This window comes from Myotis davidii, unplaced genomic scaffold (genome assembly GCF_000327345.1).
Source record: "Myotis davidii unplaced genomic scaffold, ASM32734v1 scaffold523, whole genome shotgun sequence".
Lineage (NCBI taxonomy): Eukaryota > Metazoa > Chordata > Mammalia > Chiroptera > Vespertilionidae > Myotis > Myotis davidii.
In genome coordinates this window covers 1,469,800-1,483,968 of record NW_006295054.1, presented here as the reverse complement: position 1 = coordinate 1,483,968, position 14,169 = coordinate 1,469,800, and the positions used below count along the sequence as shown (strand labels likewise).

The 14,169-nt window shown below is 41.8% G+C and overlaps 1 protein-coding gene across 1 annotated transcript in view; it reads right to left on the bottom strand.

Moving 5' to 3' along the window:
- Window positions 1-14,169, bottom strand: part of MSRB3 (methionine sulfoxide reductase B3) — a 154,410-nt gene that overhangs the window by 8,195 nt on the left and 132,046 nt on the right. The window contains exon 6 of the mRNA XM_006769623.2: window positions 5,741-5,838. Coding sequence (XP_006769686.2) covers window positions 5,741-5,838 — 98 coding nt within the window. The remainder of the gene's footprint in view (window positions 1-5,740; window positions 5,839-14,169) is intronic.

The window sequence follows — 14,169 nt, the reverse complement described above, 5'->3', positions numbered from 1 at the left end:
GCCCAGGTTGTGGGCTCTGTCCCCAGGGCGGGGGCGTGCAGGAGGCAGCCAGTCAATGATTCTCTCTCATCATTAATGTTTCTCTCTCTCTCTCTCCTTTCCTCTCTCTAAAGCATGTCCTCAATGAGGATCAAAAAAAAAAAAGAATCAGGAACCAACAGAACAAAAAAAAAACAAACAAAAAAATTGCCATATTGCCAGGCAGGCATGTTGAGTTTACCAGTTTCATCATGGAAGTTCAGGTCATTTGGCGGTAAAAGGGTCTTCATGTTTAGATACTGCACCTTTACTACAAGGAAAGAAGTAGTTCTCATAATAGGTCCAACTGAGGCTGTCTATGAGATGCTACAAACCTCTAACAGAGTCTCTAACATGGATGCAATTCAGTCCAGAGAAAGAACAAGACATGTGAATTCAAAAATGTAACAAGATACTTAGAAAGAGGAGTTTCCCACACCCTGTCATATCAAAAAGGAAACAAAACAAAACAAAAGAATGGGAGAGGTTGGGAGTAGGAGGAGAGACTACATAAACTTAAAGAACTGAAGGCAAAAGAAGATAAACTGATAATGAAAACTCATGTTGAGCATGAGAAACTGGGAAGTAAAATACAAGTGGTTACTCTGGTATGGAAACCATTAAAGCAGTTTTGGTGTGTGTGTTTTTCAAGTCAAGATAAAAAGGACGAATGAAAAGAATGGAAAAAAGAAAACTAAAGAGAAATGTAGAAAAGGAAAATAAACTTGTGTGTGAAACACAAATTAAAAGACAAAGAACTGGATGTGAAAGGCACCGGCACCCTTTAATTCAGGAAGCTCACTCCACCTGGGTGACAGGTGGCCCCTCCTCTGTTCACATGGGGAAGGATCCAGCAAACATTTCGGGGGTTGGAACCCGATTATTTTCTACACGGAACTTACTTTGCAAACCATGTGTTTTTACACATGCCTTAGAGCAGTGGTTCTCAACCTTCCTAATGCCGCCACCCTTTAATACAGTTCCTCATGTTGTGGTGACCCCCAATTTCATTGTTACAAATTGAACATAATTAAAGTATAGTGATTAGTCACAAAAACAATATGTAATTATATACGTGTTTTCCAATGGTCTTAAGCGACCCCTGTGAAAGGGTTGTTCGACCCCCAAAGGGGTCGCGACCCACAAGTTGAGAACCGCTGCCTTAGAGGAACAAATTTCCTTCTTTCTTCTCTTTAAACTTAAAACTTTCTCCCCCTCCCTGCCCCATTAGCCCCTATTAGGCCCCCTCTCCACTCTTCTCCCCCAGGCCTTCACCACCCTATTGTCTGTTTCCATGGGTTATGCTTATATGCATGCAAGTTCTTTGGTTGATCTCTTCCCAATGCCTACCCTTCTCCACCTTCCCTCCAAGATTCTGCAGTCTGTTCCACGCTTCTATGTCTCTGGATCTATTTTGTTCATCAGTTTATTTTGTTCATTGGATTCTACATATGAGTGAGATCATGTGATACTTGTCTTTCTCTGGCTTATTTCGCTTTAAACTTAAGCTTTCATTTAAGAAGGGTCAAACATCTATTTATTTGTTTGTTTGTTTTTTAAGCATTTTTATTAATTTCAGAGAGAAAGGGGGAGGGGCAGAGATAGAAACATCAATGATGAGAGAGAATCATTGATCAGCTGCCTCCTGCATGCCCCCTACTGGGATCGAGCCTGCAACTCAGGCATGTGCCCGGACTGGAATCGAACCTGGGGACCCTTTAGTCCGAAGGCCCACATTCTATCCACTGAGCTAGCACCACATTTTAAATATGAGAAGTAAAGGCGGTGGAAAAAGAAGCTGAAAGGGAACAGGTCAGTGTTAGTTCTTCACTCAACTGTTATAGTAACCATCACCCAGGCCTTTAACCAGAAGCTGAGAGCAACAGCTGGGTTAGCTTGACATCCTTCTATGAAGTTTGTCTAATTTTGGCAGTTTGTGAGTTTCATTTCTCTTTGGTCACCTTCATGGCCTTTTCTTTATTACTACTAGTGTTACCTCTGTGGCTGGCACAGAGAAAGAAGAAGTTTATTCCAACTGTGAATTTTAAGAATTAGTCACAAAGCCATCAGAGAGTAGGGCCTTCAGGAAAGTTATCTTATGCCTTACTTTTTTCTGTACCTTTTTAATTCAATTTTCATGTGACTCAATGTTTGAAAGTGGGCTATAAGTGAAAAAGGAGAATAACAGTCATTTAACAGCCTTTAAGGTGGAAGGAAGGAAGGGCTATTAACTTACTTTCAATAATAAAGATTTTTTAAAAATAAAAGCTATTAGCCTTACTAAGAGGCTTACTAAGTATTATGTATGTGCCTAAATTATAAATTACTATGTGCCATCCTATCAAGTTACTATTTTGTCAAATATTTTAGATTCCTGGGTAGATAGTCATAATTTGTTTTTGTGGCAGTTATAAAAATATCAATTAAAATTCAGTTGGATTCAAAACTGAACTGAATTAAACTAACTGCTGGGGGAATCATAGGATTTCTTTTTCTTATTTCAATGTGACTGTTTATGGTGCATCTATCTATCTATCTATCTATCTCTATTAATTTAAGCACCATAAAGAGCTCTGTTGCTAAATGCCCAAAATCAATCTCAGTTCTGCCTCTTAAATCTATGTAATTTATGCAAGTGTAATTGTTCTCCTATGCCTCCATTTCCTCATCTGTAAAATGAGGAGAATGAAAATATGTACCTAATAAGGTTATCGTGAGTATTATTAACCAGAGGGGCTTTTATTTATTTATTTTTTATTAAAATACTAGAGGCCCGGTGCACAAATATTTGTGCACTCGGGGTGGGAGGAGGGGGTCCCTCAGCCCGGACTGTGCCCTCTCGCAGTCTGGGACCCCTCGGGAGATAACGACCTGCTGGCTTAGGCCTGATCCCGGGTGGCAGAGGGCAGGCCCAATCCCTAGGTGCAGCCCCTGGTCGGGCTCAGAGCAGAGCCGATTGGGGAGTTGGGTCGCCGCCCCCTGTCATGCACAGAGCAGGGCGGATTGGGAGGTTGCGATGCCACCCTCAGTCACGCTCAGGGTAGGGCCGATTGGGGGGTTGGGACACCGTCCCCTGTCACACTCAAGGCAGGGTCGATAGGGAGGTGGCAGCGCCACCCCCTGTCACGCACAGAGCAGGGCCAATCAGGGGGTTGGGGCGCTGCTCCCTGTCATGCACAGAGCAGGGTCGATCAGGGGGTTGGGGAGCTCCCCCCTGTCACACACAGAGCAGGGCCGATCAGAGGGTTGGGGTGCCGCCACTGTCACACTCAGGGCAGGGCCGATGGGGAGGTTATGGCTCTACCCTGTCACCCACAGAGCAGGGCCCGTGAGGGGTGGGGAGAATTGGGGTGCCATACCCTGTCACACACAGAGCCACAGGGCGATCAGGGGGGTGGGGAGCTCCCCCCTATCAGGCACAGAGCAGGGCCGATCAGGGGGTTGGGGCGCCTTCCCCTGTCAGGAACAGAGCAGGGCAGATAGGGAGGTTGTGGCCCTGCCCCCTGTCACACACAGAGCTGCAGGGCGATCAGGGGGTTTGGGCGCTGCCCCCTGTCATGCTGATCCCGGTGCAGGGAGGCCTTGCGGCTCCGCTGATCCTGGTGCTGGGAGGCATATTACCCTTTTACTATATAGAATAGAGGCCTGGTGCATGTGTGGGGGCCAGCTGGTTTGCCCTGAAGGGTGTCCTGGATCAGGGTGGGGGTCCCCACTGGGGGGCCTGGCCAGTCTGGGTGAGGGGCTGAGGGCTGTTTTCAGGCTGGGACTGAAGCTCCCAACGACTCCTTTTTTTCTTTTTCTTTTTTTTTTATTCTGGGCCAGCTTTAGCTCTGAGGCTCCAGCTCTTAGGCATCTGCTGCTAAAAGCAGGTATCTGGTTTGTTTAGGTTCTATAATCAAAACTCTGTATCAATTCCAGCTCTGAGATCCCGGCTCACTGAAAGCAGGTTTCTGGGGTTTTGTTTAGCTTCTATATTTGTTACAATGTTTTTTAAACTGCAGGCTCAGAGACCAGCAAGGCAGGCGGGGGATGTTGGTTTCCTCCGTCACTGAAGCAAGCAAGCCTCATGTTAGTTTCAAGCTGCCTGGCTGCCGGCCGCCATCTTGGCTGGCAGTTAATTTGCATATCTCGCTGATTAGCCAATGGGAAGGGTAGCGGTCGTACGCCAATTACAATGTTTCTCTTTTATTAGATAGGATATTTTATTTATTCTTTACAAAGAGGAAGGGAGAGGGATAGAGAGTTAGAAACATCGATGAGAGAGAAACATCAATCAGCTGCCTCCTGCACACTCCCAACTGGGGATGTGCCCGCAAACACGGTACATGCCCTTGACCAGAATCGAACCTGGTCGGTCCACAGGCCGATGCTCTATTCACTGAGCCAAACAGGTTAGGACCAGAGGGGCTTTTAAAAATGCTGATGTTCAGGCCTTGTGCCAACCAATTAAATTAGAATCTCAGGAGGTGAAACAAGCTTCACAAAGTCCCATGCTCTTGCTTACAAACTCATACTTGAGAAACAAGACTGAACTGAAATGTGACTGGAAAATAAGAAGTCTGCATTTCAAAGGAGAGAGTAGCTCTCATATTTGAAGACAGTAAACTTGCCAACCTTATTTTTTTAAAAAATGAAAACAGAAATTCATCAGACGGTTAGGGTCAAACCAAACTCCCTCCCCACTTGGTAGTAAATATGCCACCTACTCCCTAAAACTCTTGTGCCTGATGGAGGGGGTTAAAGGGCAGGTAGAAGAATTTTGAGGGAGGCCCATGTGGCAATCACTTTGCTATTACAGCTGCCTGACTGTGCCCCCTTTACCTTTGATATATGCAACAGACATCCCCCAACGAAATACTCAGTAGTATCAATGAATTTCAGTGCCACAATACTCAGACTTTCCATTACACTTAAAGCAGGTAAGAACAGGACTCCCTACTGCAGAATAGCATGTGTGGTTGCTCACTTGGTGTGCAAGAAGGTTCTAGCTACCTCTCTAGTTTTAGGCATCAGATACCCACATATTCAAGTCTTTTGACTGGGATGATAGGCTAACTATTTTTGCCTCCTCATTTTCTCTCTTAGAGCCATCAGAGTAAATGTGGTAAGAGCAGAGTAAAAGGAACAAATTAGAACATCCTTGGATATGAGGATCAGTCTATATTCTTGGAGAAGCAGGGAAGAAATTACCATAGCCCGTGTTCCCACTCTGCACTCATACAGCCTACCATTGAATTTCCTCTTCTTACAGCCAGTCTCCGCCCTCCCTCCTCACACCCACCCAAAGAAAGCTGTTTATGGGGTCTCTGTTCACTGTGTTTAGATCATTACCATTAGAGGTAAGATGACTGAACAATGAGTGCACAGAACCAACCCCAGGAAGAGGAGGACCTAAACATCAGATGACGTAAGGCCACGGAATGAAGTCTTCATATGTCCTAAGAATAGCCCATTCTTGACTCTATTGCGTCAACTGACAATGATTTTTCCTACCAAAGATTTTGTCTAATCATATTGAAGCCAATAACTGGCATGTAATTAGACTTGCTAAACACATGAAGACAGGTACCCTTAAGATTCATAGAGACTTCGCTGTGGTCGTCTGCTCCTTTTGAGACAGTCATTCACTTGGCTTTGTTGCTGTATTTAGCAAAGCTAGGCATCTTGGGAGTGTGTGCAGTGCAGAGTGGGCCCTGGGTTTCAGGGGAGGGAGGGAACTGACCTGAGAGCAGCTCGTCTCCACCCTGTGCATCCCGTAGGAAAAGTCGTCGGTGAGTGTGATTGCGTCAGAGCTGATCACATCGTGGAATGAAGGCCAACCTAGGGCAGAGCCGGCACAAGACCCAAACCCGGGAGAGGAGAGAAACAAAGCCTTGGGTTAGAATGCAAGAACCATGTTTACCTTTTTCAACTTGAAAAAAGAAAAGGTAAAAGTTGATGGCTAATATATTTTGCAAGAGTGCAACTCTTTTTTAAGAAGAACCTTTTCCTCACACTCAGATTACAGTTGCATTGGGATTTTCTGTTTCATGAGACATTCGTAGACCATCTAGTAGTTTTCCAGAGCATCCCTGGACTTACAAAGCTCTCTCTCATCACTTTCTCCTCTCTCATTTACCTTCAGGGTCACTGGGCAAGGCCCTGAAGCACTATGAGCCTTACAATGTGCCATTTTCCAACATACAATCCAATGGGTCTGGATGTTGACTTTTCAACTATCCACGCTTCTTTAGGAAATATGCTTTTTCATCACTTAGTTTGGATGGTTAAAATGCAAAAAAAGGAATACTTAATTTTCTGGGAGGGGGATACCTGGAAAGCTCTGCTTCTATCTATTTGGGGGGGGGGCCAGGAGGCTTGCTCATTTCATAGGAGAAAGTCATAGAACAGTGTTGTTCAACATTTCTGTGTAGCACCTTCTCTCAAATAGCATCTTGTTCCAGTTTTCATTTATTCTAATGACTTTTAAAATATGCACAAAGCTTTAAGAAACTCAATGGTAAATGGACCATAAGATTGTACAAATGTTTATGAGTGTAAAGTCAGGTTTTATGTTCAGTACTTATGGACCATAAGATTATACAAATGTTTATGAGTGTAAAGTCAGGTTTTATGTTCAGTACTTATGGGCATGTTTTTACATGTTTCCAGAAAATATGTCGGGAGTTACTGAGCTGAAGCCTGCATCCCCAAAATGATGAAAGAGGTGCAATGTTGTTGAATTGCTGGTGCAATTTTTTTTTTCTTATTCAGAAGCCACATTTATTCCTACAGAAAGGAGGAAACTTTTTAAAAACCTATTGAAAGAAAACAGAATGCAAACTTCAACAATATGATTTCCAGTTTCAAACAAAACAAATTAGCTCAGGCCGATATGTTATAAGAAACTCCCTCCCAAGCTCCCCATCCCCCACAACACAACAATATAGCTCATAGTCAGCGCTAGATTTAACCCGAGACTGTGAACACTTTTCTAGTTCCTTGACTGAGTTCAAGATTACTGCAAATCACCAGGAAAACTTCACTCTTCTACTTATAACATTCCCCTAAATTTAATTATGCTAAGACACACCAGCATCCTCTAGAAAACTCAATTTTTCCTACTGTCTAAATTCTGGGGAGAATCTGAACATATTTCACATAGGTGAAAGTGTCTGGTTTATAACGATTACCTGACACATTTAGGTGTTCTCTGTTCAGTGACTGAAGTGCCAATAGCTAGTAAAGAGGAATTTAATGGTGATGCCTGAGGACATTGAAAAAAAATTTATTCATGAAAAGAAAGAGAACATTCTGTATTTTGTAACCCCCCATGTCATAATTCATTTGATTGCAGTCTATGACAACTAATATTATGAGGGGACATAACTGATTCAATAGAAAAGAGGTAAAGAATTAGGAGTGCTGTTTTGATTTTAGTTTACCATAAAGCTGCCTCTACACCGCCCCCCCACATACATTTTCCTATTTCTAGAACTAAAAATAGGTACAGAAATATATACATATATATTTCTCATGCTACCCTGCATCATATATAACTCATCTTGTTCTGCTCATCTCACTGGATTTGTGATGTGTTTGCATGCCCTCCTCCCTGAGGCAGTGGTGAGCACTCTAAAGGCAGAGTCTAGCTCATCAACAGCTGAAATGTTTATTAACTTGATTTCCAATGAGCCTTAAACAAACAAAAAAATGGGATGAATAATTATGCTACCTCACAGAGATTCACAGGAGAGAGAAAATATAATCATATTCCTTTATTGACCAACTAGATCAAGAAATACCAACGCCAGTTTCTCACTGGAGTATGCAACTTGGCTCAATCATTATAATGAAGCCTCTCTACGTAGGTGAAATAGGCTTATTATTTATTTAGAATGGTAAAAACAGGAAGATCATTTAGGTCACTCACCTACAGCATTTGGGGGGAGGGAGGAGAACAGAAGGGTAAGTTATTTGCCAATGTTACACGGCAGTAGTGCCAGAGCCAAAACTAGAATATGGGTATTCTGACTTCAGTGCAGGGCTCTCTCCTGATGTTCCACCTTCTTCCTCAGCGCAAGGCTGAGCTCATTAATTTGAACTCTAGCAGGAAGGAGGTGGCAGCTTTTAAGAAATATGTTTAAGGCTGTGTCTGGATTAGTTGGTGAGTTACACTGTTACACTTAGGAGCTTCAAGGTAGATGCAGATAATGCATCCAAAACAATACTGATTTTTCTCACCTTCTAATGACCAAACTGTTCAAAGGGCAAGTCCAAGAGTAATGATGTAAATGATGCAATGGAGGTTGGGACATGGATAAGCTTCAATTCATTTATCTAGAACCACCACAAAGACTTAAAAGTTCACCCTTAGGCAATCCTGTTGAGAAACTGCCCATTCTATTTGGGGTTTCTTAATACTAATTCTTTCCTAACAATTGTGAATCATCGCTGACTAAAGATTTTGGGCAGGGAAGTAAACTGCTTTCCAATGAGCTAGGAAACCATACAGCTATACATTTTGTAACCATGAATTAAATATTTATAGAATTTTCCAGAAGACTATATTCAAGAACAGAATAAAGATTCTCGAAAGAATTCAATGTTTCCAGGAAAACTGTCGGCACTTGAATTATTTGTTGTTTACCACTGTGTTACTTAAACATCGTAAGAGCCTCTTAAAAATATAGGACATTTCGAAACTCCTTCAAATTCAGAGTGTCCCTTTTCACCATATTAGTAACATAGTTTTCAAGATGGAATATTCAACCTGTCACCCCAATCTTCATTAGTGGAGACTGACAAGGGAAACCATGCTGAGGACTATTACCCCACGTGATGAAATGAACACATTTCAAAAGAGAATCCTGGTCAACTTCACCAATGAGGTTAATGCAAGAGAATGCTGAGTTCTTCTGCTAGGTCTCTCAAGAAAGCGCAGCTCTATAGAAAGGGAATCCATCAGAAAGGTAAGTCCTTACTGACAATCAAACTAAGAAGGCCCTTCATGCAGGAATAAAGTGTCTCATGGCGGAGAAGCCACGTGATGACAGCACTTTGAAAGCGGAATTCCCTCATCATGTGAAAATATTTAAAGGAGGAACTCTTCGCTGCTGTAAAAATCCTCAAAGGAAACCCTGCCCCCACTCCTACTAATAAGGAAAGTGCTTCAAAGGATGATAGGCAAAGACTGAAGCAATCTGGGTCTTGTTGAGAAAACTATCTTGAGCAAAGGGGGGCGGTGTTTATGTCAGTTCTGACATTAAAGAAAGATCATCCATCCTCCTTTCTTTAGGATTTCCCTTTTGGTCTTCTCATCTAACAAAACATTATTAGTTTTGGATGCATTCCATGCACTTTTTTAAAATAAAAGCCGATTGAAAACCTGTATAAACAGTTGGCTCATCCCACCCCCAACACATCCCTTTGTTTCTACTAGATGAGACTGGTTTTGGGCATATTACATTATAAACTGTACTTTTAAAGATATTAACCTATTATTATCGAGAATATCTTATATTCAATAAATAGCTTCCCCCCTCGAAGAATTCTCATCTCTGGATACAAATAAATACAAGTACTTCAACTAAAGCAGACACGCTGGAATATGGCAGTTCTGCTGAAATTTTATCCAACCATCAGGCCAAATCAATATGCAGACATAGCAATACTGCTGGTAAAATGTGAAACAAATCCAAACTATATGCATTTGCATCTCATATGTATGAGCAAGTGATCCAGTTAGTTATAACACTAGATTCCAGGTGCTTGCTAACATCTACACTAGAATGATTTTTTTAATTGCAGTAGAAAGAAGCATTCCCTCTCACTCATAATGTGGCGTAATTCAAGCTGTTCTGAGTCTGCTTGAGCCCAAAGTTGAATAATGACACAGCTCTCCACAAGTAGTGTTCTACTGACAATTTTTAAAAATATATTCTTATTGATGTCAGAGTGGAAATGAGAGGAAGAGAGAGATAGAAACATCAATGATGAGAGAGAATCACTGATTGGCTGTCTCCTGCATGCCCCCCACTGGCGACGAAGCCCATAATCCAGGCATGTACCCTCGACCAGAATTGAACCTAGGATCCTTCCGTCTGCAGGCTGACGCTCTATCCACTGAGCCAAACTGGCTAGGGCAGACAATTTTTAAATGTTTCACTCCAACTGCCTCCTGAGAAAAACTTCATCAAATCTCTAGCCCAACTTTTTCCTATTTCCTTTCAAAAAATCTTTGAACTTGTTAAAACCAGCAACAGATTATAAACAAGTTGAAGCCATTTCTGTACCATGTCTAGAAAATGTGGCCCTGGTTCTCCTACCTTGATTTACCAAGGATTGCTATCCATACACCTTCATTTCTCCTACATCTCCTAAACGCCCAAATAAAAACTTAGAAACCTCAGGAAGTTGGTTACATGAACCATCAGTAGAGCACAGTAGAAAGGACCCAAGACCAAAGAATTCATTGAATTGAAATGTGATTACAAATATTTTGTTATCTTCAAATGCAAAATAAGCTTGAGCACAGTAAATCCCACTCGGGCCTGGGTGATGGTTTAATATGGAGGGCACACATTTCAGTATGGTTTTGATTAGACTAGCTGGAGATTTGCAGATCTATATTTTTATGTGTATACCAATTCTCACAGCTCTATAATTCCACGACCATATTTCAAAATGTGTAGTTTTTCGTTTCTCTGAAGCCAGAATGTGTTAATCTCACACAATTCACCTTATTAACTACCTCAAGCCAAATAATAAAACTCTCTATGAAGAACTCCTGCTACAATAATTTTTTGAAGCTTAGAGCCCTGATTCTTAACCAATTATTCACTTCAAGCATAACTTTTATCTCATTTTTTAAAGGATGCTTCTCTATTTCCCCTCAAAGACACAAAAGTCTAAGTAGTAATCAACCAAATACATACATGTAATAGAAAATCATATACTGCAAATAACTCAGTGAATTCTTCCCTTTCAATTCTCCCTACCCCTGGAGACAATGATGTTAACAGGTTTTTTATTTCTTTAAAAATATATTTATGTGCCCTAATCGGTTTGGCTCAGTGGATAGAGCATCGGCCTGCGGACTCAAGGGTCCCAGGTTCGATTCCTGTCAAGGGCATGTACCTTGGTTGTGGGCACATCCCCAGGAGGGGGTGTGCGGGAGGCAGCTGATCGATGTTTCTCTCTCATCGATGTTTCTAACTCTCTATCCTTCTCCATTCCTCTCTGTAAAAAATCAATTCAATATATTTTAAAAAAATATGTTTATGCTGCTCTCTTCATGCCTTCATTTTAAACCTGTACTGTCCAATACAGCCACATGTCCCAATTTAAATTTAAATTAATTAAAATTAAATAAAATTACATTTCCAGTTCTCAATGGTTACATGTATGTGGTGGGCTCCTCTCTTGCACAACACAGATGCAGATACAGAATGTGTCTATTATCATTTCCACAGACACAGAAACTGCCACTATTGGACAGTACTGTTTTAACATTATAAACTGATTCCCTCTTTTGAACGATGAAGATTTAGAATTCATACAGTGTGTCTCAAAAAAATGTGTACACACTTTAACAGCTGATAACTCACTTAATTTTCACTCTTTTTCTGGTTTAACTGATTTGAAATAATAGGTGAAGCCAGACTAAACTTTGAACAAAGATTTATCCTAAAGTGCCACTAGACTTTATTTTATGGGGGTACATAAAAGATAAAGTTGACGGTTTTCGATGAATTAAGGGCACACATATACCAAGCGAAATGATTCCTGATTTATGCAATTCCATTGCTTTGCGCAATCAGCAGTGCCTGGACCAGAACAGTCATCAGTTTGAGAACAGGCATTGACAAAAATAACTATTCATTTCTGTAGATTCTTTTAAATTTTGAAAATGAACTGTATGTTAATAAACACTGACTTTATAATCATCCAAAGTGTGTATATATTTTGGGGACACCCGGTACTTAGACTAATCTCCCATTCTCCTTCCCATTTTTGATAGTTATATTATTTTTAATTCTCTTCAAATCTTGTTTGGTCATGTCTGCACCTTGAGGTAAAATATAAGAGCAGGTAGTCTGTCTATTTTCTCCTCCACTGTATTGCCAATGACATAAAATAGTGCCTGCAGCATAAGAGGTGTTGCAAAAAGCTATCTGACGAACAAATGAAGGTATGGTATCTTATGTCTTCATATCATTTGCCTGTCCACTCCACCCTGATCTTCCCCCCATCGATTCCTCCTCCCACCCCCATCCCAGTGCCCAACTATAATGAAGTCTTCTCTGCCCTTACGCAGATTGATTCTAAGGAACTGAAAACTAGTAAACGGGTGGAGTGGGAAGAGGAAGGCCTGGGGATGGGTAGAGGCTGGGTGGAGGGGAGCTAAAAAGGGGTAAATGGGGGACATCCGTAATCAATAAGGTAAGAATAAAAAAACTAGTGAACAGCGTTCATATCATTATGGCTATATGCAAAGCTCAGGAGTCCTGGGATTATATTTCCAATTGTCATAATCCCAGGCTGCCGAAAGTCAAACAGATTTCCCTTTTATACACTGCATCACGTATTAAAAAGCACATCATATTTTTTGTCTTTTGTTTGAACCATGACTTTATTATATAGTTGTCCAAAATTTTTCTGTAATTCAACATTTTAATTTTTGATTTTTAATTATAAATATTTCAAGCATATGTAAAAGTATACAGACTATAGTTTATGATTGTTCATATGGAAAATAATGCAATAATCCTATCTAATAATAGACAAACATGGTAATTGACCATATCTTCGCTATGCCTCCCATTGGATAATCAGCGCAATATGCAAATTAACTGCCAACAAAGATGGCGGCTAATTTGCATACTGCAGGCAGAGTGGGACAGCACCATCCCGCCTGCTCCACCACCATCCGGGCCTGCTATTTGCCACCCGGATGGGTGGGGCAGGACGGTGCCATCCTACCTGCCCTGCCGCCATCCAGGCCTGCTATCTGCAACCCTGGGCGGCGGGCGTCCTGTGTGTGACCTGACCCGGGGAGGCCGGGCAGGACAGCGAAGGCTTGAAGGCGGCTCCAGCTGGAGCAAAGGCCTGGGTCCCAGGTGCCGGAGGAAAACTGGTGCTGGCAGCCAGGGGAAGGGAAGGCCGATTGCATGAATCTTTTTGTGCAACAGGCCTCTAGTTAATAAATAATAACACAAGAATAAACTGTTTCACATACAACCGTAAACCTACTTTTGCCCCACCCTGTATAATAAGCATTCATGATTGAACAGATATTAGGTATCCAGATTTAACAGATGATAATATTTTTTTCTATAGTTGCTACAGGTTTTTCTCTTTTTCTAAATAAAATGTTACAATTATAGCCAGGTCTGCCTCCAATCTTCTCTCTTACTCTACACCTCCTGGTGCTCCAAGGATAATTACTTATGTACCATCCCCACACTTGTTTCATTGATTTTCTACAAATGTCTATGTCCATAAAATGTTTTAAAATTTATATAAATGGCATTGCATCACAAGTATCTTTTGGCAACTTATTTTTTTCACATTATTTGTGGTCTCTAGTTGTTTGTTTTTACAGCATCACCTTATTTTATAATTGAAATATTTCTAATGTTAATATTTGATACTAGAGGCCCAGTGCACAAAATTTGTGCACACGGAGGTGGGGGTGTCCCTCAGCCTGGCCTGCGCTCTCTTGCAGTCTGGTAGCCCCGCGATCGATCGCCCTGAGAGAAAGGTCCCACACACCACTGCAGCCTGCCAGTCAGTGGCCTGGGCCTCCTTCTGCAGGGCGATCATGGAGCCCCACAAATTGATCGCCCTGTCAGCCGGTGGCCTGGACTCTCTCTGCGGAGCAATCATTGGATGATGGCAGGCCCCCCTGACATCGCACTCACCTTGGCTGGCCCGGCACCAGTGCGTATCATAACATGGTCATCTGGACAGGCTTTCTGCTGTTTGGCCATTCAGTCGATTTGCATATTACACTTTTATTATTATGGATTGAATCAGAGAGAATATGAATAAGAGTTGTTTGGTTTGAGATTTTCTATTATTCCCTAAAACTAGAGGCCTGGTGCACAAAAATTTGTACACTCGGGGGGGGAGGGGGTCCCTCAACCCGGCCTGTGCCCTCTCGCAGTA